The sequence below is a fragment of the Antechinus flavipes genome, chromosome 5 (assembly GCF_016432865.1).
Source record: "Antechinus flavipes isolate AdamAnt ecotype Samford, QLD, Australia chromosome 5, AdamAnt_v2, whole genome shotgun sequence".
Classification (NCBI taxonomy): domain Eukaryota; kingdom Metazoa; phylum Chordata; class Mammalia; order Dasyuromorphia; family Dasyuridae; genus Antechinus; species Antechinus flavipes.
In genome coordinates this window covers 146,602,103-146,629,472 of record NC_067402.1, presented here as the reverse complement: position 1 = coordinate 146,629,472, position 27,370 = coordinate 146,602,103, and the positions used below count along the sequence as shown (strand labels likewise).

General features: G+C 34.9%; 2 protein-coding genes across 2 annotated transcripts in view; one reads left to right on the top strand and one right to left on the bottom strand.

Annotated features, from left to right (window-relative positions):
• FBXL13 (F-box and leucine rich repeat protein 13) overlaps nt 1-2,456 on the bottom strand; it is a 239,573-nt gene extending 237,117 nt beyond the window's left edge. The window contains exon 1 of the mRNA XM_051962415.1: nt 2,295-2,456. Coding sequence (XP_051818375.1) covers nt 2,295-2,456 — 162 coding nt within the window. The remainder of the gene's footprint in view (nt 1-2,294) is intronic.
• ARMC10 (armadillo repeat containing 10) lies at nt 2,383-26,549 on the top strand. Its single transcript, XM_051963709.1, has 6 exons — nt 2,383-2,707; nt 10,476-10,621; nt 12,873-13,007; nt 15,320-15,496; nt 23,740-23,811; nt 24,647-26,549. Exons 1-6 carry the CDS (start codon nt 2,497-2,499, stop codon nt 24,905-24,907), a joined length of 1,002 nt encoding a protein of 333 aa, XP_051819669.1. The 5' UTR covers nt 2,383-2,496; the 3' UTR covers nt 24,908-26,549.
• Nucleotides 26,550-27,370: the final 821 nt, after the last annotated feature.

Genomic DNA, 27,370 nt, shown 5'->3' with positions numbered 1-27,370 from the left:
AGGAGATCATTATACATGGCAACAAGAAGACTAAAGATGATCAATTCTGATGGACATGGCTCTCTTTAACAATGAGATGATTCAAACCAATCCCAACTGTTCAGTGATGAAGAGAGCCATCTACACCTAGAGAGAAGACTGGGAACTGAGTGTAGACCACAATATAACATTTTCACTTTTTCTGTTTTTGTTTACTTGCATTTTGTTTTCTTTCCCAGTTTTTTTTCCTTCTTGATCCTATTTTTCTTGTGGAGTAAGATAGCTGTATAAATATGTATACATATATTGGATTTAACATATATTTTAACATATTTTACATGTATTGGACTACCTGCCATCTAGGGGAGAGGGTAAAGGGAAGGAGGAGATGGTTTGGTACAGAAGGCTTTGCAAGGGTCAGTGTTGAAAAATTACCTATGCATATGTTTTGTAAATAAAGTTTTAATTAAAAAAATAAATTTTAAAAAATAAACAAATTTGTTAGCTATGTGAATCCCAGACCTGTCAATTACTCTCTCTCATTGTTTTCTTTTGTGTAAAGTGAAGATAATAATACATTTACCTCGTTGTTGTGAAGTTCATGAGTTAATATATGAAGAGCAACTTAAAGCTTCGTATAAATGCTAGTTATTTATCTTTTTTTTTTTTACTAGCACTGTTCCTGTCTTGCAATATTCTAATATGGAAAACAACTTGTGAATAATAATGATGGTATAAGTATATGACTATTATATAGGGTGGAGTATCATATAACTAGTTAACAGGTCAAAAGGGCAACAGTGAAAGTCTTTGGCAAACTTGCATCCAATAGAGACACTATGTACACATATAAAGTATAGGTACAAAAATACAAAATAAATATACACACAAAAATAAAAAGCACTTGAATTTATCAGAAAAGACCTCATGTAGGAAGTGGGACTTTAAAAGAGGCTAGAGATCCTAAAGATTAGTGCATTTGTAGGCCTGGGATAAGTTTGTTCAAAGGCAGGGTGAGAGAAGATGGAGTCTTATGTATGACAGCCATCTTGATTGGAACCTACAATGGGTAAAGGGTAGTAAAGCATAATAATCCTAGAAAGGTAGGCTCTGGACAGATGGTGAAAAGAGCTTTAAATGCTAAATAGATCTTTAAATGAAGGTTCTGAAAGATTCAATTCAATTCCATTCAATAAACATTAAGATCCTATTGCTGAAAGTCCTGATGACTTAGTTCCCAGCCCTACTTATCAATTATTAAACTAGGGTCTGGTGGGGAAGAGACCAAGTTTGTAGACCTGATTTACTTTTACTCCTAACCGCAAAGTGTCATTGTCTTGCAGTTTTGGGGTGGAACTGAAATTCAAAGGCCCCATCTCTTTTGCTGAGGTGGATCTATCTGGATTATTTTAAATGTATCTATAAAAGCTATCCCTACCTTGAAGCTCTGGCTGATCTTCGGTGGTCAGCTCGGCAATGTATTACTACTTTGACATACTTACAATAAAATATTTTTAATTCTCTTCTCCCTGAATTTTGCCTCTTAAATGAAGTTAAAAGCTCAGATGATGAATTTTTCTTTCATCACTATTAAATGCCAGATATAATGATAAAAAATGGAAGTTAAGATCGAGGTCGGGCAGTGATACATGCTAGAAACAGGATTCAAGACTGACTGACTGCAAAGTCACTGTCCTTTTCCACTTAGTTTCTTAAATAAGGCCAGGACCTGAAGAATACAAATGTTACCGCTAAGCAAACCTACCTGGCCCTTCTAGTTTCAAGCTTTCGTGTGTTTAATGAATTCCTTTATCAATCTAGAGAAGCCTATAGATTCCTTGTCAGAATAATGTAAATTCAATGTATAAATAAAATGCAATTATTACAAAAGAAGTCAATTATTTTGAAAAAAAATTTTTTTTCCCCTAAACCAACGATCTCTTGCAACTTATCCACAGATCCTGGCTTGCAGATTATTTTATTAAGTGGAATGGCCCTTGCCACTTCCTTCTTCCTCTCATTTTAACGAATGGAATGAAATCTCCCCCTCTCATTTTTCTCCCTGAAGCCAAAAAAGTAGGTGTCAGAGAAGTATCTGGAGTGTGATGATGTACAGTAAATGATTAAATGCAACTCCCACAACCAATTCTAACCCCTATTTCCTCCACACGTAAAACAAAACAAAACCCTCTCTTTTCGTCTTTGTCCGAGCAGCGCACGCGGGAGGGTTACCCCAGCTGTCTTCTAAGTGAGGGGAGGCGAGAATGCCCAAAATAGAACAAACAGATTTGTACTAGGGGCCCTGTAGATCTAACTTGCTGGGGAGTGGGAGGAAGAGGAGGTGGAACTGAACTCATTTCCTCCTCGGCTGAGCCCGCCCTCGCACGCACGCGCACTAGCAAATCGCTCCACGTGCTGCCGCTGCGCTGCCCGCTGCTCGATCCCATTCTCCCGGGAGCCGCCTCGCAGTCTCGCATCCTCGCAGCCTGGCGGGTGGCCGGGCCCCAAGAGAACAGCATGGGTAGAGCCCTGGAGGTGGGCTGGGTGGCAGGCTTGGTGCTCGGGGCCGGCGCTTGTTACTGCGTTTACCGACTGGCCTGGGGGAAAGAAAAGAGCCGGAAGACGGCGGCTGCAGGCGGGAGCAGAGGCTGCCCCACGGGGCCGGGGCGGACGCTCCTCCTGCGGGAGTCCGGCCTCCCCGTAGTATCCAGCCCCTCCCCTCCTGCAGGTGAGAGCCCCCTTTCATCCCACCCGGGAAGACCCGGGATTGGGGGAAGGGCAGAAGAGCCCCACACGCTTTCTTGCACTGCAGTCCATGGTTGGTTAGGGTTTGCAGCCGCGGGGGAACTCGCATGGTGGAATGAGGGAATGAAATGTTCTCGAGGCACTTGCGTGGCGCTGCAGAAAAGGCGCTGGCCCTGGGCTCAAGTTCAAGTCCAACCTCGTGCTTATTAGCCCTGTGGTTCTAGGCAACTTACTTCACCTATGCTTATTTCTTTTTCCTTAACTGTAAAATGAGGATCATAATAGCACCGAGCTCCCTGAGTCGTGAGGTTCAACCGAAGTGCCTCCTCCTTTTCCTAGATTTGGCTACCCAATCCTAGCCAATGCAGTTGTGTTGATTAAGGTTTAAAATTCCTGCCACTGCTATGGTGATCCTTTTTTTAAAATTTTGGATATAGTAGAAGCTTTATGGATTTTTTTTTTTCAGATTTCGGCTAAACAACCACCTTTAGCGGGATACCTTTCCCACTCCTTAATAATGCCTTCCCCAGCTACAGATTTAGACACTTATAATGTCTTACTGACATCTCCAATATTTTACTACAAAATTACTCTCTTCTCTTTGAAGACATTCTTAAAGATCTGGGTATTAATTGAATTTTCATGATTTATGGTAATGTTAAATTGACATGACTTAAGAGCTTCTGAAGAAAATAATCCTCAGGAATAATGGAAATAATGTTATTTCCCTAGAATTGTGTTTCTCTTTGTTATGATGTTTTTACTCTCCTATCACCTTTTTTTTCTTTTTTAAACAGCAGCTACTTGGCAAAATGGATTGAGTGATAGGCCTGGAGTCAGGGTAGACTCTTCTTCAGACATTCCCTAGCTGTGTGACTCTGGGCAAGCCATTTAATCCTATTTGCTTCAGTTTCCTCTTCTGCGAAATGAACTGGAAATGGCAAGCCTCTCCAATATCTTTGGCAAAAAAAATTCCAAATGGATTCAAAGAGTCCAACATGACTGAAGAGCAACAAGTCACTTAATTTATTGCCATTCTTGAGAGTCAATTTCCATGTTGGGTCAGTGATTTTATCCTATTATATAACTGGAAAAGCTTATTTACTAACATTAAATGACTTGTTCCTAAAGAAAAGGTTGATGGGTCTACAGTTTGAGGTTGCAGATGGACCACAGTGCTGAAGTGTTACCTACAAAATATCAGCAGTCTTAAGAACTGAAGGGATTCTTAACCTTTTTTTGTATCATGGATCTTTTGGCAATTTGGTGAAGTCTTATAGTCTTAGAATAATGCTTTCAGATTTGTAAAATAAAATACATAGGATTACTGCAAAGGAAATAACTAAAGAAAAGAATTATGTTGAAATGTAGTTATCTCAGTAAAAATAAAAACAAGTTCATGAACCTGAAATTAAAGTAGAGATCAGAAATCACATATAGAGTAACCTAGAAAATATTGGGCCATTCTTCTGTGAAGTAACCATGGTATAACCTGGTTAAGAATTGCACAAAGTCGGCTGTGGGTGGTTACCTGGTATGTTGATGGAATAGTTCTATGCTGAGGAAAGGTATTTTAAATAAAGAGATTTTGTTGTTGAGCTAAAAATGCTATTACAAATACAAAGGAATGAATAAAAATTTTCTCATAGACTAATATTTGAATTTTCATAGTACTACATGATATTCTAGAAGGTTTATTTCACTTGGGAAAGAAAATAAGCATTTATCAAAAACCTGTTATATACCAGGCACTGTGCTAAATGCTTTGTAAATACGTCATTTGGTTTCCCCTCAACTTCACAATCCTGGGAGCTAGGTACAATTGTTATCCCCATTTTACATTTGGGGAAACCAAAGCAGGCAGAGATTTAAGTGTCTTGACCAAGGACACAAACTCAGAAATGTCTGAAGCTAGGATTTGAACTTAGGTCTTTCTGACTCCATGTTGTTCCAGAACTGTACCCACTGCACTACCCAGTTAGAGGAAGGATTATAGCTAGAGAAACTGCTTCAGTGGACATTGTCAAGAAGTGCCATGTGACAACTGTCACAGATAGAGAATTTGAAGGGACCCTAGAGACCATTCATTCTAGCTGTCTCATTTTATATTTGAAAAAATTGAGATCCAAACTAACTCATGATCACAGAGGTAATAAATATCAGGAGCTGAGTTTTGTAGGTACCATCTGTCCCTCAATATTTCTATGTCACTTCCCCCCTTTTCCAGTCATACATTTCCTGAATGATGTTCCTTTCAGGCCTACCCCATAGGCCAGCATTAAATATATGCTGCAGCCCTACTAATATATGTCAATCACTGTTCTTCAGAAATTATGGTACAAGAATTGCAACCTTATATCTTCACTAGGAGGATATCTATGTTGAAAAAACAGGGTTTTGTGCCAGGAAGCAGCTTGAGATCATTAAAATCTCTGTCTAATTTCCCTTATGAAATCCATCTAAATCTTTCTTTTCACTTCTCCCAAATCATTATCCACCCACAGCAACTGTTTTGGCTAGATTTACTGATGGACTGACTCAGTGATCTGGCACTTCCAACTGCATGGCACAATTTAGACCAGTAATTTCCAATTTTTTTGGTTGTGTACTTAGTAAAAAAAATAAGGCCATCTACTCACAATGTATGTTTATGCAGTTATAAATTACATAATGCATATAATTATGTACATTTTAAAGTTTTAGAAAACAAGAGATTTTTTAAAAATTGACAATATTTTGGAATTGTCTCACTAAAACTAATACTATCCTAATGCAAGCATTGGAATTGACTATCCCAAATTACTATTGATTTTTTTAAAATTTAATTCTTACTGATAGTGATTTGAAATTCTGTGTTCAATTTGTTTCAAAACTTGGTTTTAAGAGCTTGTCAGAGCAGAAAAGGAGACCTCACAAAGGCACCTAGAGTCAAGTGAAAGAAATATAGTTGGCTGTGCCCACTAAATCATTATTGTTCAATTCATTCTCCAGCTATGCAAAGGTTTTTATTGAAATTCAACAGTCAATTTCCATATTTCCTAACATCAGTTCTTGCAAACTAATTGGAGCATGTTGCACCTTTCTATTTTTAACAAATGGCCTCAAAACTCAATCATGAGACTCCATTTAGACCATTTTCTTTGAGCAGGTTAGAAAATTCACTTTCCAAAATTGTGTTTGGGTTTTGTTTTCTAAATGTGCAGATAGAGTTTTTATAGAAGGCACACATAATTTTCAGAAACTGGATGGTGAGTATCCAGAAGAAAAGGATAGTCAACAGTGTCAAACAGTAAAAAGGGTCAAGATGAGGACTGAGAAAAATACAAGATGTATTCATTAAGATATTGGTAACTTGCAGTTGAATGGGATCTGAAGAATAACAAATCATTTTAAAACATATTTTAGAGGTATATGTACATATTAGCTTCTGTTATTATTAGCTGAATGAACAAGGAAAGGCGATAATTAGACTGAGTTTGGCTGAAAAGGGAAAGGATGGCAGACATAGGGAACAGATAATGCAAAGTCTCCCCGGCAGAAGAGGGAATAGCACATAGACCCTATATGAATGAAGAAATGTGCATAATTATGTAAGATTGGGAGTTTTGCTTTCTGATTTCTATTAAACTGTTTTTATCATTTTCAAGAAGAAAAAAAGATGGTTGAGGGGAGGGAGAGTCAGGTTGTATAGAGTTTTTAATACCAAACACATCATCTTGATCCATTTCCCAGATTGTGTCAACTCCAAAATCTATTTCCTCTGACCTGGTCCAACCATTTTTCCTGACTTCTTACGTACTTGTAACTGTTTCCTACCACAACTTACAAAAGGAAGAAATGTTAAGACCTAACTGTGGTGATTTCAGTGTCAGTTGGCAAAAATAGATCATGATAGAAACTCTGATTCGTGTTTCATTTTTCATTTTTATTTTCCAATTACATTCATCTAGAAATCTTTTATGGAGACTCTTGTGATGATCTGGGGGCTTAGTTGTAGTTTAGGCCAAACTATTTGAAGACTTTTTATTTTGCCTTCTCAGTATTCACTTTTCTCCTTTTTAACCAAAATATTTTACCAATGAGTTTACATTTCAAATCGGCATTGCCTTTAGCCACATGCCTGCTTAGCAAGGATCTTCAGTCTAAAATGTTTTAAAATGTGTTCTTTTGGTCTCTTTATGGAAATAATTGAATATAAACTTCTGAAGAAATTTATTAATTAATTTTGTCATTGCCTGCCTTCAGTTAAACCAATTATCAAATTGTGTGAATCTGGTTTAGAGAATCTTAGCAAGTTCCTAACAACATAATTTTCCAGCCACTACTATACTCTGATCCAGCCATACTGGCTTTCTGTTCCTCACACTAGACACGTCTCCCATTTCTGTATCTTTGCCCTAGTCCTTCCCCCAAGGTTATCTTGTAGTCTCTCTCTTCCTTTAAGATGCTGACTTTTCCCACAACTTCTTATGCCCTTCTTCCCAAAACTACCTTGTATTTCACTAATTTGTGAAATACTACTATTTCACTATTATTTATTGTCTATCTTTACCGTGTACTAGTTTATATGTGTGTATGTTTCCCTTATATTTATTTGCAATTATATTTTTGCAAGTCTCATTTGTACTCGTATTGTCTCACTTCATACTGAGTCTAGAACATAATAGACTCTTAATAAATATTGATTGATTGATTCTTCCTAGATTGATTCTTCTAGGAAGACATCCTCTGTCACCACTGTTGGTGCATAAGCTACTCTTATATTCATGATATTTCTTTTACTTACACTTATCTTGAGCACTACAAGAGCAAACTAATAAATGCCACATGAAATAGTGGACACCTAATGAAACCAATTCCTTTCATTGCCTCTCCAAGGAGAACCTTTGAACTATCCTTTTCATCTAGCTGCATCTTTCTTTTGTCTCCTAGTTTCTTTGATCCCTAAAATATCATGATCAATAAAGTTCAGTTCTTTGATGGTATGTTGCTTTGGTCACTGGATATGGTCATTGCAGAATTCTTAGGTAGCCCCAAAATTGTAACTCTTAGCCACCTTCCAATAATCAACAGACTTATAAACAAGCCATCTTATATTGCTTGCCTTCTCAATAGAGTGCAGAATGGACTGGAGGAAAGAATGCAGAAACTTAAAATATCGAGTAAGAAGATATGTGTATATATAAATAAGAAAAATGTATACATAGTTTTGGGGAAATTAGGTTTCATGACAAAATATTAAAGCAAATATTTGAATGATTAAATTTGTTTCGTTATTGCTGCCAGATATGTAGAAATTTGGTTTCAGATGGATACTTGATTGCTGTCTTCTGAGGATTTTAAGGTTTATCATATGAGAAAGAGAGGTTAGATTTACTCTGTTTGGTCTAGAAAATCATTATTAGGAGGAGTGACTGAAATTTGCAGAGAGATTGGTTTGGGAATTATTAAAGAAAATATAGAGCTGTTCAGAACTAGAAGGTAATAGACTCTTCGTCCCTGAAAATATTTCAGGGGTTGCTACATGACCATGTATTATGAATTTGGTAGAGTTATGTGGTTGAATTGAATGATCTTCTAATTCTTAAGATCATAGCTTTGGAGGTAGAAGAGACATTGTAGTCCATCTCATTCAACCATTTCATTTTACAGATGAGGAAAACAGAGACCCAGTGAAGTTAAATAACTTTCCTATCCAACATCCCACAGGTAAACACCATAGAAAAGATCTGGACTCGGGTCCATGGTGATTCTAGCAATCCTTTGCTTTCTGTTTTTCTGAAAATATCTTTATGATTTGGCCATATAATTTAATTCAGTTATCTCGTTACAGATGAGAAAATAAGGCCTGACATGATAGTAGGTGGCAAATCCAGTCTTTTACTGTTGTAAAGTCACTGTGGTTCTAATCTTAAGATAAGTTAAGTCATCTAATCTCTTTTTCACCTGTACAATTGGGTGGGAAGAAACTGAATTATAGCCTTAAAAAATGGACATTTTTTTTCCTCAGTTTTTTTTTAAAACATTGTCAGGATATCATCTTTGGAAAGGCTGTTGAACAGCAACTTATAATTTAGTAATTCTATATGAATGGAAATCCTGTTTTGTAGAAATTATTGGAGGCTAAAGGGATTCATTTAATAAATGTCCAGTGCAACAAATAGACTTTTTAAATGCATATAACAATGGATTACTTATCCAACTGCTAAAAGCTTTTTCTTTCTAAGTGTGCCCCATAATCTACATCTGAATCTTTACTGATGTACTTAATAGTTATTCAAGGACATATTTTTAATGACTTTTTAGGTTACATCATAGCCCAGGGGAGAAATTGTGGAATTGTGCTTTGGTTTTTTTTGTGGTTGTTAATGGTAGAGGTTTTGTTGTTATTTTAATTTTTGAGCAAAATGCCAGTTGAGATAATATGTAGAATTCAATTAATGGCGTCTAAAAAGGTAAAACATAGATATAAATAAGTGTGAACTAAGAATGAAAAATAATTTAAGTATTTATTATATATAAAATATATCAAGGGTTAGGTATTCAAATAGAAAAAAAGTACAAACTCCTTGTGCTCAAGAAGCTCATCCTCTAGTTAGAGGAGATAACACATAAAAGAATTAAATTAGAAGAAACTAGAAATTCTAAGTTATATCAGTAGAGCAGATAGGAAGGCCCAGAAGTCCTTAAAGGGTATCAGCAGATCTTTTGGTTTGATGAGTGAGTGGCTAGAATTATGCCTAACCCAGAGTAGACACCTAAAAATTTTTATTGTTTAATTTATATCATGGCATTTGGAAGGAACTTCAGAGGTCATGTGTTCATGTGCACATATATGTGGAGGAAACAAAATGAATTTTTATTTTTTATAGACTATCTATAAATGTACACATTGCCATATTATCATAACTTAGTATCCATAGTTTCTGCAATATAAAAGTTGGTAAATCTTCATTTGTGATTTAATTCAGCCAGTATTAAGCCATTTATAAGGCACTGTGGTAAATGCAAGTAATATGATATAAAAAGGTTTCTTGAGATGATTGGTGCCAGTTTCAATGATCTTATAATAAAGAGAGCCATCTACACCCTGAGAGAGGACCGCAGGAACTGAATGTGGATCACAACATAGCATTTTCACTCTCTTTGTTGTTGTTTGCTTGCATTTTGTTTTCTTACTCATTTTCTTTCCTTTTTGACCTGATCTTTCTTTTGCAGCAAGATAATTGTACAAATATGTTTACACATATTGGATTTAACATATAGTTTAACATGTATAACATATATTGAATTACTTGCCATCTAGGGGAAGGAGTGGGGAGGAAGGAGGGGAAAACTTAGAACACAAGACTATGCAAGCATCATTGTTGAAAAATTATCCATGCATATGTTTTGAAAATAAAAAGCTTTAATAATAAAAACAAAATTCAAAAAAAAAAAAAAAAAAAAAGATTTCTGCCCCTGAGCCACTTCTAATGTCAGAATTCATCTGTGTCAAACCATTGAGGATAAAAAAAATTCCTTATATAACCTGGTGATGTATGTAAGTGGAAAAGATAATCAAAGTGGAAATCTTAAGAATTGGAGGCACATCATATTTAAGGTTTCTAAAATAAAATTTTATTAAGAGATACTTAAAACTGTATTAAGTACTAACATTGTTTCATAGTTAGCCTGGTCTTAGAATGATCAGATATAAATCTAATTGACTTTTTTTTCTCTTTTTCTTTTTTTTGCTATATACTTTACAGAGGATGATTGTACCCCATCATTTAATACATTGAATACTCAATGTCTTAAAAAAATAATTTGCTTGCTAGAGTCAACTGAAGATCCTTTAATTCGTGAAAGAGCTTTGATTACACTGGGTAACTGTGCTGCTTTTTCAGTCAATCAAGTAAGTAATCTGTTCTTGTGAAGCAAGCTTCCTTTATGTCTATTCCACAGTAGACCCAGCCAGGTTAGAAAATAAATTTATTTCATTGTAGGTTGCATTCTTTATTTGGGGCTTCTAGTGGGGGGGGGGGGAACTTCTTAATCTTTTTATGTGTGTCATATACCTTTGTGGCAATTAAATGAAATCTGTGGACCCTTTCTTACAATTGTTACTTTTTAAAAACTTGTAATTGAAATAAATGTTAAATTTCAGTTAGGCATTAGTGAAAATAAAGATGTAATTTTTCTTCCCATCCAAGTTCTTTGACCTCAAAAATTCTATCTATAGATCCAAGGGAAGGAACCAATTTAGAGAAGATTTAACCCTTGTCATGGTAACAGGAGACATTCTTCCCTCCAAGATTAACCATCAATCAAATTACTAACCTCAAGAAAGCAGTTCTTCCTAGGGCCCCAACTGTAATTATATATACTGTTGGGCAGATATAAGGAACTTGCTATAGGGGCTTCTCTTCTCCCCTAATCTTGGTTTAGGGTTGTCAGGCCATAATTTCAAGGAGTCCCCAAAATCACAGAACCCTAGATATTTGTGTTAGTTCACTCTAGCTGATGCTCACTTAATTCCCTGCGTTTTATAATGTCATTTAAAAATGTAGATTTTTGAATTACACCACTTCTATGCTCTGCAGTGTACTTCTAAAAAAAGAAATCTCTGGAAAAAGCATCAGACTAGAAATCAGGACATTTGAATCCTTATAGTCCTGGCTCTACCTCAGTTCTTTTGTCCTCAGGTTTCTTCATCTTTAAAATGGGACTGGGGAAGAAGTATCAAGTTATAGATCATCTTCAAGATCTCTTGCAGCTGTAATATTTGGTTATTCCATTGGCAGTGTCTGATGGTTTATTCCTTTGAATGAAAAGGCTCTTGGAAGCTGTTTCTGACAATAGATTGCTTCCTAGAAGTTCTAAAAAGCCTACTTTAAATAGTTCCTTCTCATTTCATATTCCTTTTTTTTTTTTTTTTTTTTTTTTTTTTACTTCCCAGAATAGAGAAATGGGCCTAAGACTCTTAGTTAGTTTTGCAATCATGTTTGGGTTTAGCCCTCTTTTTGCTCACATCTTGGAGAGAAGTCTGTAGCTAACCTATGAAGGTTTACAAGGAGAGAGAACAGAGCCAAAAATGGCTGCTCTCCTCATCATCACATGTATGTAAAGGTTGTTTATTTGTTAAATAAAGTGCATTATTCACTCAGTAAAACTTAATTATGGCAAAAGAATGAAATACTTTGTTTATTTCTTGTTTTGTTATGGTGGCATTTCTTGGGAAGCATATATCACGGGGATTTTCTGCTAAGCTCTTGAAGCAATTGAATTTTCTTGTGTGGAGAAACCAAGAGGGTGCTTAATATGGTCTCAAAACAAGAATTCTTTAGATAAATCATGCCATTTTCTAAGTTTACTTATAATACAGGAATTGAAATATTTATATCAGAGTTGTTCAGTTATTTCAGTCCTGTCAGACTCTTCATGACCCTATTTGGGGTTTTCTTGGCAAAGGCAGTGGTTTGCCATTTCCTTCTCTAGCTCATTTTACAGATGAAGAAACTGAAACAAATAGGGTAAAGTGACTTGCCCAAGGTCATACAGTACTAAGTATCGGAGGTGAGATTTGAACTCAGGAAAGTGAATCTTCTGACTTAACTCAGTGTTCTATCCACTGTCCCACCTAGTGAAATTTCATTATATTTATAAATTGTTTTGAAAGCCTTACATAAGCTGTCCAAAGTTGACTATGATCCACTGCAGTATTTGAAGGATAGCATGGTACAGATAACTCTGGGAAATGGTTTGCCCTGTATTAAAAGTTATCTCATATTAATCATCACAAGAAACCTGGGAGATAGAAACTATTATTATCTCCATTTTACAGTTGAAGACAATAGGGCAAATGGAGGTTTCATTAATCCAGAGAAACACAAATCTTGTTCTGTGTGAGACAAAATTTAAAGTCAGGCAGGTCTTCCTGACTCCAGACCCCAATGTTCTATCCCCTGCTTCATTTGCTGCCCAATCAACTTGAATTCTTTCTTTTATCTATACCTGTGACTTCATTGATATGGGAAACTTCCTCTATTAGTCTTGAAAAATTGCCTGAGAGGAACTGATAACTGAATTCCAAAAAGAAGCAATAGGAGAGCTAAATATAAAAAAACAAAAATGGTGAAATCCTAATCTTATTTTCTCTCTTTTAGGATATTATTCGTAATTTGGGTGGTCTCTCAATTATTGGAAACATGCTGAAAGATCCCAACCCCAAAGTTAAAGAAAAGGCTTTAAATGCACTAAATAACTTAAGTATGAATATTCAGAATCAGAGGGAACTTAAGGTGAGTGACATAAAAACACACCAAAAAATGACTATAAAAGATTAAATTACTATAAAAATAAATTGTATAATTTTATTGGGAAATCCTGATCAGTTAACAAGCTTTTACTTATGATGTACTAGGTACTTTACCTGTAAAAGATCAAAAAGAACCATTTTGAGAATGGGTCAAGCATCATATTAGAGCTTAGAGAATGTTCCTAGTTAGATTATGAAATGATCTGCCAGTTTGAAAGGAAACTAATTCAGGATAAGGGAAGAATATCAGAAAGACAGTAAATTAGGGAGCCATTTGTTTTAAGAAGAATAAATAATTATTTGAGCAATAATAATGGAAAATACATGTGAGTTATTTTATTTTAAAGTTGATCTTTACAGATACTGAGAATTAAGGAATTTGAAAGTAAGGAAAATGATATAGATCACATTTTTAAAGATCTGGAGAAAAAAATCTTGTAGAAACATCATTTGAACCTCATAATGCTAGAGAAATGTGCTATATATCAATTATAAAGGATGAGAGAAAATCAAGTTTTAAAGATAACCAATATGGTGTGACACTATTGAAATAGAATTGGTTTATTAAGGCTTTTGGTTTTAGAAGCAATGTGATGATGGTAGCAGAAGCACCAGAATGGAGACCTGGATCCTCCTGATGTGTCACTTACTAGCTGTGCTAATTGAAGAAGTCATCTATCCTTTTGAGACTTTATTATGGGAAAGCTGAAGTAGATTATCTCTAAAGTCCCTTCTCAGATATCACAGAAAGATTTAAAATTACCTGAGAGGTGACTTGTATTAGAGCCAAAATGCCCTCTGTTACATCCCCAGTAAAGATTAACTAGGCTTTGCTGAGAATCCCCTCAGTGGAGCGTTTGCCACCCTCTGAGATAGCCTGTCTTAGTTTTGCCCAGCTCTCTTAGAGCACTTTTCCTTCTATCAACCTGAATTTTGCCTGACTGCAGTTTCCCATGGCTCTTTACTCCATCCTCTGGGTCCAAATGTCAAGTCTAATCCTCCTGTAAAAGGAACACAGAATTGAGAATTAGAATCCCCAATTCAAACCTAGCTTTGCCACTTAACTCCTCTGCTACCTTCAGAATATGATAACTTTTCCAGGTTTTGGTTTCCTCATTTGTTAAATGAGATGGGTCGAGCTAAATGAACTCTAAAGTCCTTTCCAAATCTAGATTTATGACCCTTCTCCATCAAAAATCCTTTATTTTCCCTTAAGAACTTACTGATACCTTTTGTTTTCACATGATTTTCATTTCCAAATATGCTATCTTCCTCTTCACCTTGAGCCTTCCTTTGTAACAAAGGGGCAAAAATTCATTAAGCAAAACTTACATACCAATGCATTAGATGCATTTATTCCTTTATTTTCTGTGGCCAGGATTTTCATAATGTAATATTTAGCTTTGTTTTATTAATCTTTTCATTTATGTTGTCATTGAATATATTCTTTTCCTAATTGTACTTACTTCACTCAGCATCAGTTTATATGTATTTTCCAGTATTTGTATGAATTTTAAGTAGGTAGGTTCCAACTTTATTATCATTTCTTTGCTACAATAAGAAGAGATATTTTGCTTACATGCCAAACATTTATTTCTGTCTTTGAGTTCCGTAAGGTATAGACTCACAGTGAGAACTGTTAGTCTTTCAGTTTTCTTTAAATACTTTGAAGATTTCTCTTGACCCTCTTCTAAACCTTATTAAAGTCACAGGCTTCCAATATAACCTTCTGTAACATAGATTCAAGCCCTCTTGCTATCCTGATAGGCTTTCTTTTTTTGCATTCCAGCTTTATAATGTCTTTCATTAAAAAAAAAAAATTTAGGCTGGACCTCCATATAAAGAACAGAAAAATAAGTGCCTTAAGAGATCTTTCTACTATAAGAAGTTTGACTTTTAAGTTTATTCTGGGTATAATTTAATTGTATATAGAATAGAACAGATTGTCAGAATAATTTTGAATTCTTTCTGAAAATTCAATAAGCCATTTTTTTTTCAATAAGCTGTCTTTTTTGCAAATAGTAATATTGTGAGACTGTGTGAACCTACATCCTACCCACATGACTGAGTGAATTGAAAAAGCTAACTTTGGAGAGAAGGCTGCCCCTTTTTTGCCTGTTTTTTGTTTACCATAACAAGGGTTCTTCACTTAAGGAACTCTGCAGTAAAGAAGTCGTATTAGGCAGATACTTGAACAAGTTTCTTCCTTTGCTCCAAGAGTTGAGGATGATTTCATTTCATCTAGATGAAATTCAGTAGTATTTCTGAATTCTCATTTTTCTTTCTTTTCCTTAGGTATACATTAGCCAGATCTGTGAGGAGACCATTTCCTCTCCCTTGAATTCAGAGATACAGTTGGCTGGCCTGAGATTGTTAACAAACATGACAGTCACTAATGACTATCAGCACTTAATTGTCAATTCAGTTTCAGACCTCTTTGGTTTGTTATCTCTGGGAAATGAAAACATCAAGGTATGAAATTCTTATTTTTAAAATGAACCTCTTGCTTATCTGAATTGCGATTCATTTCCTTATTTATAGAGTGTTGGTTTTACTGGTCCAAATGAAAGTTTCATACATGCATTGCTCTTTTTTGAGCAAAATAGAGAGATGGGGGCTAAACAGTAATATAACAAATTAGATTTGGAACCGGGTGACTAGTTGACAGCTTAGAAGAAGCTTCTCAGTGGAATGCCCCAGGAATCCAGATTGCCCTTGGGCCTTTTGACATTTTTATCATTAAGGTGGAAATGACATCCTTAGCAAATAGGAAGATGACACAAATCTGGGAAAGATTATAAACTCAGCAAAGACAGCAAGAATTAAGATTCAAAAAGATCCTGATAGACCAGAATTTAAGGACAAATCAAATAAGATATAAATTATTAGGAATAAATATCAAGTTCTATTCTTGGCGTAAAAAAAAAAATTGATTTCACAAGTCAAGATGGAGTAAGCTTGGTTAGAGATAGAGGTTTTTAGTTTCATGAAGGTTCACTGTGAGTCAACTATCTAATAAAAGAGCCAAGAATGCTAATGAGAGCTTAGGCTGAAGGAAGAGAGACAAAAACATGAAGAAATAAAGAAGTGATAGACTCCCTTGCATACTGCCTTAGATCATATTATGAGTATTGTATGCCTTTTTGGAGCAGCACATTTGTAAAAAGATACTGAAAAACTGAAGGGCAACCAAAATGATAATGGTCCTTGAAATCATATTTCTTAAGAAGTGGTTGAAGAAACTAGAGAAATAGAGTAGGACATGATAGCCTCCTTCAGAGTTTTGAATGACTGTCATATTCTGCTGACTCTAGAAGTTGGATTGGTGGCAGCTGCTACTTGGAAAATTTGAGTTTGATGTAAGGAGAAACTGGATATCATCTTCAAGATGATTTATAGACTGTTATCAAAAAGCATTTGGTATGCTCCCCATAGATCAGCGGTGGGGACCATCTGGCCTGAGACAACCCCACATAGTGATGGGCTGAAAACTAGATGTAGCAACCTTCCACTGCTTGAGTTCTTTAAATTGATAATTTTGTAAAAACTGTGAATAATGTTACAAATATCCAAATGACCCTTGGCAAGAAAAAGGTTCCCCACCCCTGCCATTGATAAATCCACTTAGATAAGTCTTAAACAGATCCAAACTTAGATGGATCTAAGTTTTCAAACTTTATTTGAAAGAACAGGTAGGTCATGAGTTTCTTACACACATCACAGGTAAGAGTGGCCACACTAACTTGGTCTTTTCCATCTCTACCTTTTTCTCAACTTCCCTACTTCCCTCTTCTTCCTGATCCCTAAGAGCAAGGCTGCCTCTTGTCTTTTTTTACCTTTGTTCCCCCTCCCTTAACTTACATATCAGTCCTGACAATATTATTAGATGCTACCAACCTATGAGAATCCCTTTTTTTCCTCCTCTTTTTGCTTCCACCTCCTGTTCCTTTCCCCATTACAGTTTGGACATCCCTAACCCTGTCAACTGCACTGGCCTTTTGGGCAGCTCTTTCCAGGCTCCGGCTGGCTCTGCTGCTGTTGGAGCAAATGATCTCTTTAATCTCTTCTTTTAAATCCTTTGATCCGGCCCTCTTTTCTCCCTCTCAGATTATTTTGTCTTCTACTATCTGCTCTGGCTTTTACTTGTCTGTTCAGCTGATTCATGTAGCCGCTTGGCTAACTACTGAGATTCATCCTTCTACCCCAATCTTACTCCTTTCTTCATCAAAGTGGGGACAGTACATTTTTGTTTTGACCAATTTAACTACAAAGTGCCCTTTTCTCTTTGGATTTAAGGTCTCCCCTTCTTGGGTTCTAATACTAGGTTTAGGAATTAAGGAATGGACATGGCTCCCAGTGAGAGTCTCTTATTCATTCCATATGGATCAGTTTTCCAGGTCAAGGGCACAGAACATTGTGTATCTGTTTCAAAATACATTTTATGATTTTGAAAGACAAAGTTGATAGTACAATATTTCTTTCTGTTTACTTTATTGCAAGTTTACATCTCTCACGAGTCAGTAGCCAAAAAAATTCATTACTTACTGGCTAACTTTCTGGTAATAAACCCCTCCAAATGTAGGTAGGTGTAAGCTGTTGCCAGGATTAAACCTTCCAGCATTCCTGCCAAATTTGTATTCTGCTGGCATTGCCTTCAAGCACCTCAGTGCCACAGTAAGGTATGGGAATTGGCTTGTGAGGTCCATTTTGGAACCTAAACACATTTTCTAACATTTCTGCAGGGGAAAAAATACGTTCTGAGTTTCAAATAGCTGATTTGCAAATGACTTCTTGGAATACAACTTTTTCATAAGCACTAGCTGAGCTGGATACCTAGCTGTTGGGCAGAAAACCACTAGAATGTTGGATAAGCTTTCCTCATTGGACCGAAGATACTTTTCCCCTTTGAGTAATAAAACCTTACTAGTTACCATCATTGGAATAAAAATAACAAATACATATATGATGTGTATGAAAAAAGTTAAATTCTTATTGCTTAAAATAACCATTTTCCCATTACTACAAGGTGGCACTTTTTGCCAGTCAGGATCCCACCCAGAAGCCTGAAAGTGGGTGGCAATCCAGCTTCAAACTAAGATGACAATAATTCATGAATGGCAGCCAATAGGGACCTTACAGACCATTCCTCTCAACCCTTTTATTTAGCCATTAAAGGATCTTGCTCAAAGTGACAAAACAAGTCATTAGCAGAAGTGGGACTGGAGTTCGGTTCTTTTGACTTTCAGACCACTGTCCTTTTCAGTGTGTCCTGTGTTATCTGGTCTCAAGTTGTGACCATGGTGCTATGTACTAGATCATATTGCTAGGTTGGTTTTTAAAATTATATACTACCTAAAGTGATCCATAGTGATATCATGCTTGATTTCTCTCTGATCAAATATTCTCTATTTGCTGGTTTTAGGATCATAGATTTAACTCATGAAATGACCGGAGATAATCCAATCCAATTCCCCTATTTTACCAATGAGGAAATCAAGGTCTCCAGAGGGGGAGGTACTTTTCCAAGAGTCAGACAGGTAGTAGCAGAGCAAGGACTCAAATTACTAGGGTCTGCTGGCTACAAATCATGAACTTTTTTCATTAAGCCATTCTTGCTTTGATGTATTGATTCGCACATTAATGTTTAAAGAAAACCTAATAACATCCTTAGGCATAGCTATAAAATCCATCCAGAGGAATAATGTTTAAAAAATCTTTTGTGATTCAGGTTTGCTTCACTTGAACAGAATCATTCCTTATCATATTTTTAAATTCTGCCATTGTTTTCCCCAAAGTATAGCAATTAACTGATGTTGAAGACATTATTTTTTTGGAAACAGGTACTTGATGTTAGCAGCTGGCATTCACATAGTTTCTGGGAGATTATTGTGCCAGGGGATGATTTCTAGAAAGAATTATCTTTCCATTTCTATTTAAACATCTACAATTTCAAAAGTTTCCTTTTCAGACTGCCATTTTTATTGTTGGATGTGATTTGGTTATTTGAGAATAGATTTGTAAAGAGCTTTTTTTTCCCCCATGCCCAGTGTTCTAACCCACAAGATATCACTTAGTCATAATATCAATAGTTCTTCCAAGCTCTCAAAGTTCTGTAATTTAAAATAGCTTTTTTTTAAAACAGGTGAGTTTAAGTAAGATTTGTTTTAAAGCACATCTGATTTAAATATTTTTGTCCTTCCAGAATTACATAAACAATGAGAAAGTTGATATTTAGGTTCTGTAAAACAGAAACTCACTGATAGCTATGTTTTTTCTATCAACTTAATGTTCCCATGTATCTCTTTCCCACTCCTTCCCCAGAGAGCTATCCCTTAGAAGAAATAATAAAAAAAGAAATAGAGGAAAAAAATACTGTTGAACAAAACCAACCAACTCATAAATCTAGTCTAATGGCATATGCAGTGCTCCACACCCATCATCTCCTTACTTCTGAAAAGAAAGTAGATTGGAGTGTTCTCTTCTCTCTTCCTTCTGGCCAAGCTTGGTCATTATAATTATACAGTGTTTACATTCACTTTATAAATTCTTCGCATTAACATTATTGTAGTCATCCTTATGCATATTGTTTTCCTGGTTCTTTTTGCTCTTTGCCCACAGTTTATGTCTTCTTATGATTGTATTTATCATTTCCTTGGGCATAGTAAAATTCTGTCACCACAGTTTACAGAACTATTCCCTAATCCATGTGGCATCTGCTTTGTTTCCAGTTCTTTGCTACAACAAAATATTTTGCTATAACTATCTTGTTATATAGTAAATATATACCTGTCTTTCTTCCTGTCTTTAAATTCCTTAGAGAACTACTTAGCAGTGGAATCCCTGAGCATAGACTTGTTGAAATATTCAAGTTATAGCATTTTGCAAAGTGACTCTGAAAGGTTTTCATGCAAATACTTTTTCAAAGGAACATTATAATCTACTGCAAAATAAAAATGGAATCATTTAATCTAAATGATTAAATTGCCCAAACGGCTCAATTTAAGTCATGGATCTTAAATATATACTTTACTTAAAATCTTGCCTGTTTCTCAAGAACTGATAATTCTTAATCATTCAATAAATTTATAGGATCATTAGGTCACAGATTTGAAGCAAGAAAAAATCTTAAAAATCATCACACCCAAATGTCTCAAGTTTTACAGAGAAGGAATCTGAGGCACAATGGGTTAAGTGATTTGTGCAGGGTCATATGACTCATGAGTGTCCAAGGCAAGTTGGATGTGGGTCTTTCTGACTTCATGTCCAGAGTTCTATCCATTATACAAGCTAATTGCTCTAGACATGGAGTCAGGAAGATTCCATATTCCTCAGACATTTATGAGCTATATGACTCTACAAAAATCACTTAGTCCCTCAGCACTAGTCTCTCCATCTATAACATGGAAATAAAAAAGTATCTATTTCACAAGATTATCATCAGAATCAAAGCGGCCTATAAATCTGAAAGAACTTTGTATTAGCTTATTACCATTATTATTAATCATTTCTCCATTCTGCTTCTAAGGTAGCATAGCTTAGCAGGTAATAAAAGCTAACTAACATTCATAATTTGGTACCTAATCACTAATAAAAAGCCCATTTCCAAATTAATGGATTGGGGAATAATAAACAAATGAAAAGAAAGAGGAAAAAAATAGAGGAAAATATGTCCATTACTTTTTTTTCCACATTTCATCTGTTAAAGCTCATTTTGGAGTCTTTTGTTTTAACATGAAGTCTTTCTCTCTTTGAAACTGTGTATATTGAGGGCCAATCATTCCTAGGATCCTATTTCCATTAGTACTAGCGTTGATAAAAATTCACTTTTTAAAAAAAAGTAAATTTGTTTTGACAGTGTTTGTTTATATGCTGAGAAAAATTCATTTCATCATACATATTTATTTCAAGACACTGGGCTTAGATGCTGGGGAGAATACAAAGAATGCTTTAAGATGTGTCCCCTGTCCTCTGGGGGCTAACAACTTAGTTTGGTCAGTACAACATAAATAACCCCTTTCATTCCTTAAAGCTCTTAGAATTTTCCAAGTACTTGACTGTACATTCTCTCATCTGATCTTCACAGCAAACCGGGGTTTACATAGAGCAGCAGAGGCTCAGAGAATGAGTAATTTGCCCCCAGTATCACATGACTTGTATATGTCTGGCCTGTCCTTCTACGAAAGTCCAGTTGCCTATCTGTTATCTGAGGACCAACTTAGCTAAATTCAAAGTCTTATCATCAAGTTAGCTGCATAGTGAGGAATCTTCAGCCATAGATATTCAGAGAGCATCTGCTGAGCTGTCTTAAAGAGACTGGTTCTGAATTAGTGGCAGGACTATCCACACTGAGATAATCGTGAGTCATTGAAGTATTGAAATAGTGATGTGTGGGGGTTATAAGTCAGGCTGCTATCAGGATCTGCAAGACAGAAAGCTCACATTTCCATCCAGGAGAGTGAGGGACTATTGTTCAGAGAAGAGAGAATCAAAGCAAGCATTTAAATCCTTAATAGAATTGTGATGGGTAGAAGTAGAAAGGAGAAGACGCTATATGAATAAGAGAGAGGTAAATGATCACAAATTTGACCGGAATTATGAAGGAAATGATAAAACAGGTACAAAGGTTGGCTTAGATTCAGAATATGGAGAACTTTGATTGTTAAGGACTATAAAATATAGTCAGTGCACAGTGGACTCTATACTTAGAGTATACTTATACTCCTGTAATTTAGGGACAAAGACACAGATGTCATCTTCTGAAATTGTAGCTAATAAAAATGAATATAAAAAGGATGGGATTTTCCATCTGCAGAAGTAACCTATCCTTAAATAATTATTAACTGTTACTTGCTAGGATTATGTTGGCTTAAACCTCATGACGGAATCTACCATTGATTTTCCCCTGCCCATACATGAATAAAGGAATCAGTGACTTCTGTCATGACCAAAGTTTTTGGAATTTAATAATAAGGAATGTTTAAGAAGGAAAGTTAAGTAGTGAAAATTTGTTGATGTGTCTCCATCATTGTTTAAAGGAAGGTATCCTCTTTAACATATTTAACATGTATTGGTCAACCTGCCATCTGGGGAAGGCGGTGGGGGGAAGGAGGGAAAAAGTTCAAACAAAAGGATTTATAACTGTCAATGCAGAAAAATTACCTATGCATATAACTTGTAAATAAAAAGCTATAAAAAATGAAAAAACATAAAGAGGGGTATCCTTCCACTTTAGATTTCAGGACTGATTCTTAAGATAGAAATATCCTTAGAGGTTTGGTTTTGGTTATGTTTTCACTGGTATAGAAAACTTGCATTGAAAAAAATTGTGTGCCGGGTTAATTAGCACCTGGTCTGCAGTTTAGTCTTTTCTCTACTTGGCTTTGACATGAAGAGATTAAGTGACTTGTCCAGGGAGAAATTTCTCAAATTTCCCAAACTTACTAAAAATGTACTTTTAAGAATATACAGTTTGCGTATCACCAAGTAACTCTGCTGAAGGCAAATTAGTACTATAACAAGGGACTTGGGTTTGTCACCTATGTGACTTTAGGTGATTATTTCTCTGAGCTTTAATTCCCCCCTTGTAAGATTATTATAGTTGTGGTCTTTCCAGCTATTTTGATAATTAGAATTTAAAGACTTTCCCACCAGGAGGGACTACCCTCTCTGCAGACTGCCCACATCAATTTTCAGTCTGGAATATCTCCCAGAATATCTTGTATTGTTTGTCAGTTGACATTCATTTGTTGTGAATTTTAGCATTCATTTTCTCTGGGTTTTATCACTTCCAAGAAAATTGATAAAACCAAGTATCTGGACCTGTAACATTGAGGATCAAGACCTGGCCCAGCAGTGATTTAAGATACAGCCATTCCATAAAGTCCTGCCTGAGTATCCCTTCATAATAAAATTACCTCGCAAATAGTAGGTGACTCTCCATTCTACTCAACATCACCTTTTTACTATTTCTACTTTGACCTATTATCCTTTCTAAAGAATGAAAAAAAAAAAAACTTTTTGAGATAAAGAGCATGTCTTACTGCAGATTTGGTGATAATCCAAGAATGTGTCCCGTTTTACTCAAAAGTAATCATGATCTTATAACTTGATGCTAATTTAGCTGATAAGTATTCTGTGAGGATTAGGTATGAAATGTTAATTAGACCAGTATGTAGTCTGTAGTATAATCTCTGCTTTCTGGCCTTCACACAGGTATGGTTAATTTACTCTTGTAATGTAATAAACTATTATTAGAATGGAACTAAATTTTCAAAATAGGTTAGAACATGCAAGCACATTAATTCTCTTCGTATCATGCACAATAGCTATTCATGCTTAAAGCAAAAGAAGGACTTTTAAAGGACATGGGTAGATGGGACATGTGTTCTTCCAGTAGCCATATAAATTTGAAGGAAATGGTTAAATTTTTTGAGCTTTAGTTTTCCCATGTATAAAATGAGGGGTTACCACTTGGTAACTAAACTATTTATATCTGACTGCTAAATTAAGCTATTTTAGTTCTAAAATACCATCATCCTACTTAGCTAACATATAAGAATATGTTGGTAGTCTTAGGTTATATTAATGGAAAGCTGTGTTATATATACAATTATACTAATTTGTTATTTTTAGCATTTTTATATATTTTGTAAAATTTCCTTCCATTCTCTTAAAGGTCAGTTGTTAAAACTGATTAACAAGTATTCTCATTTCAGATTCAGACTTTAAAAGTGCTTTTGAATTTGTCAGCAAATCCAGCCATGACAAGAGAACTTCTCAGCGTGCAAGTAAATACTTTATATATTTAATTTGTTTAAATTCTCTCTATATATGTATTTAATCACCAAGAAGTTTTTAGATCAACTAAGATTGATCAACTGACAAATAACTATAATACTGAAATCTCAGGCCATTCTGTGAATAAGCATAAGAGAGCTTTTATTTTGAAGAACAAAGTATATATATATTAAATTGCATTTAGTCATGCCATTTCATTATTCCCTAAAAGAAGCCTTTTAACAGTTTAATGCATGTAGGATAAAATTTAACTTTTTCACTCTGAACTTTTTGACATCAAATGGTTTCATAAAACCTCTTCTAGTTAACACCATGATGAATTTTTCAAAAAGAAATTGCATGTTAGGTATTTTAAAACAACATATTTTTCCCAAAAAAACTAAATTACATCCTGATAATTAGAACATGCGGGATTTTAAAGTTCAATTTCAAGTTCCTCTTTTCCAACAGTATAAATGTGAATTTGGAAGCTTTTGTATAGGTATCTAAGGAATCATATGATAAAAAAAGATTTTTCTTTTTTTTCCTTTTTGTAATACCTAGAGAAAAACAAGCATTTCCATAACATAGTATAATAAAAAATTATTGCACATGAAACTGCAAATTTTATATGTATCTGTTATTCCTTTTAAATATATATTAAAATTTTCATGTATTTCTTTTCTTTCCTGCCCTAGAATTAGGCATAAATCATTATGAATTGAATAATAAATTATTTTCAGTTATCTTAGTAAAATTTAAAATACTATAATATAATCATTACATACCAGGATGGATCCTAAATTTTTATTTTAAAAAGTAATACTTAACTATTTCATCTTTTAGGTGCCATCATCACTGATTTCCCTCTTTGATGGAAAGGTGGAAAAGGAAATTCTTCTTCGTGTCCTTACCCTCTTTGCAAATTTAAATGACAATATAAAGCAGAAAGAAAATTCATGTGCTCAGCTTCAATTTAATAATGGTTCTCTTTTCTCTTTGTTCTATGGAGAATCTACAGAATGTACTGAGAAACTGCTATCCTTAGCATGTCATCATGATATCAATGTGAAAGAAAAAGTAGCAAAAATACTGACCATACTTTGATTGGCCTTGTATTGGGAAAAAAAAAAAAGCCCACCATAAAGAATAACTCATTGTTGCCTTCTGTTAGCAAGACAGGTGCTTATGACACTTTTATTTCATTCACATATTTTGTGACTTTTACATTCTCTCCCCCTTACCCCATCATAGTGGTGACTACAGAGCTATGGGACAGAGAGAAAATTCATTTAGAAATGTTCTTCCTATTAATTAAAATAAAACCTAAGGTTCTGATCAGCCATTTGCTCACATGATCTCTTTGCCATTTACTATAATCAAGGGCAAAGGTTAATGTAGGAAGATTTCCAATATTTCTTGTTCCTTTGAGCAATAAAAATAAAACTAAGATGGGACCCACCAGTCAGAGTATACTCTGAAACAAAGAGCCTCAAAATAGTTGAAAAATTCTTTGTTACTTTATAGTCTAAGACACTAATGAAACCAGCCCCCAAGAGTTAATTCAGATTGATCTACTCTTGATAGCATGGTGTGAGGTCATCACCCAAAGAGAAATGTTAATGATTTTACACTTGAAACTTTGAAAAAAAATTTTTATGGGCTAAAAAGTTCAAGTTTATCCTCAATTCAAATTATTAGGAATTTTTTGGTTAGCTTTGAGTTCATGTGAATACTATAGAACTTTAAGACTGGGAATTTTGATGTATGAAAGCTACGAAAAATTTTTTAAATGTATCACAGTGTTTCAAATTAAAATAATTTTCATAAAATTGGGTAGAATAAAGTACTTTAAAGTCACTTTAAAGTACAAAACAAATGTGACCAATAATCTGTGTAATGCATGTTTCATTCTCAAAGTGAGCAAAATCACCCCTTTCATATCTAGTCTCTTCAATATTTTTGGGATCCAGTACCTTCCATCCAACTATTAGGATTTGAACCTGAGGCAAATTGCTTAACCCCTCTGACAAACTTCATTTGCAAAATAGTAATAAATTTGCCCTAATTTCCTCAGGGTTAATTCAAGGACCAAATTAATTAATAGACATGAAAATGCTTTAGAAGGACTATAGAAATACATGGGACTTGAAAGAGCATAGATTGGAGTAGGACTTGAGCACCATGGCTGCTCTGCTTGTATAATGTAGAGAAAGTGCTTCCTGCCCTCAGTTTCTTTATCGGAAAAGCAAAGGAATTAAAGCTGTGAGATACCATCCAGCTTCATATTTAGAATCTTATAGTTGGACTAGGACAGGAAAATTGAGTTGGTTCAACTAACAGTGAGTCATCTTAGTTGTGTCTAATAAATGAGATGGATTTTTCTAAATATATACTGTGTGCTTTCATTTTTGGGGTATGTTATTTTAATGGATTGTATTTTTTAAGCAAAGGACTCTGTAATGGGATTTTTTATTATTTTTCAGTGATTTGTTATTATTATTAACATTTGTACTATTTTATTATTTTTCAGTGATTTGTTATTATTATTAACATTTGTACTATTAATTCCATAGCTCACTTTTTATCTTTATAAAAAGACATTCTTGTTTAGTAAACATGATTGTATGGTAGAAAAATCTGAATCAGATAAACGTTGTCTGGCTCATGTATTTATTCTTGATGTCTTATGTATCATAAAAATCTTTCTGAAATTATCCGCCAAAATAAAGAAGAGTTGCTATTAAAATTTTGGTGACAGTAGTACTTTTTTTTTTTTTTTTTAGCTTGTTTCCATTTTAAAGGTTTGAGTTGTTTAAAAATTCTTGATATGGGTTTAGGGGCTTGGAATAATGTTTGCACATATTTAATGAATTAACTAGAAGCAACTTGATGGCTCAGTGGGTAGAGTGCTGGGCCTGGAGTTAGGAAGACCTGAATTCAAATTCAGCCTCAGATATTTACTTGACTCTAGGCAAGTTATTTAATCTCTTTTCCTTAATCTATTGAGGACAGAATTGTCAAATCATTCAAGTTTCCTTGCCAAGAAATCTCCATGGACAGTATGTCCTATGGGGATCACAAACAATTGGACATGACTTAACAACTGAATGACAACAATTGTGAATCAACTATTTTAAAAAGTAGAACAGTTCATTGGAGGAAGCTTCCTTAAGACATTGGAATGGAATTCCAATTGGGCTTCCATTGGAGCCCATGGAAGGCTTTAAACATGAAAAGCCCCAAGTAAATTTTGGCACAACTACTCTAGTGAAAAGAAGTCTGTGTATATCTTTGGGAATTCTCATGACATTATAATCATCACCAATGTGCACCAGTCCAATTGTAATTTGGCAAAATATCTCAATCTGCAGGCTCACTCTTAGTCCAAGCTTATCTTGTATCTCTGGCAATTCTTGAAGACTGAATTGCACAGCAGGGGCTATTCTGAATTGGAAAAGGGAGTTTTCTTGTCAGGAATTCCTTTACTAATGAAATCCCAAATCTAGCCAAAAATACATTTATGCCCACCCCCAGTTCTTTATCTTCTCTTTGAACTAGTTATTTATT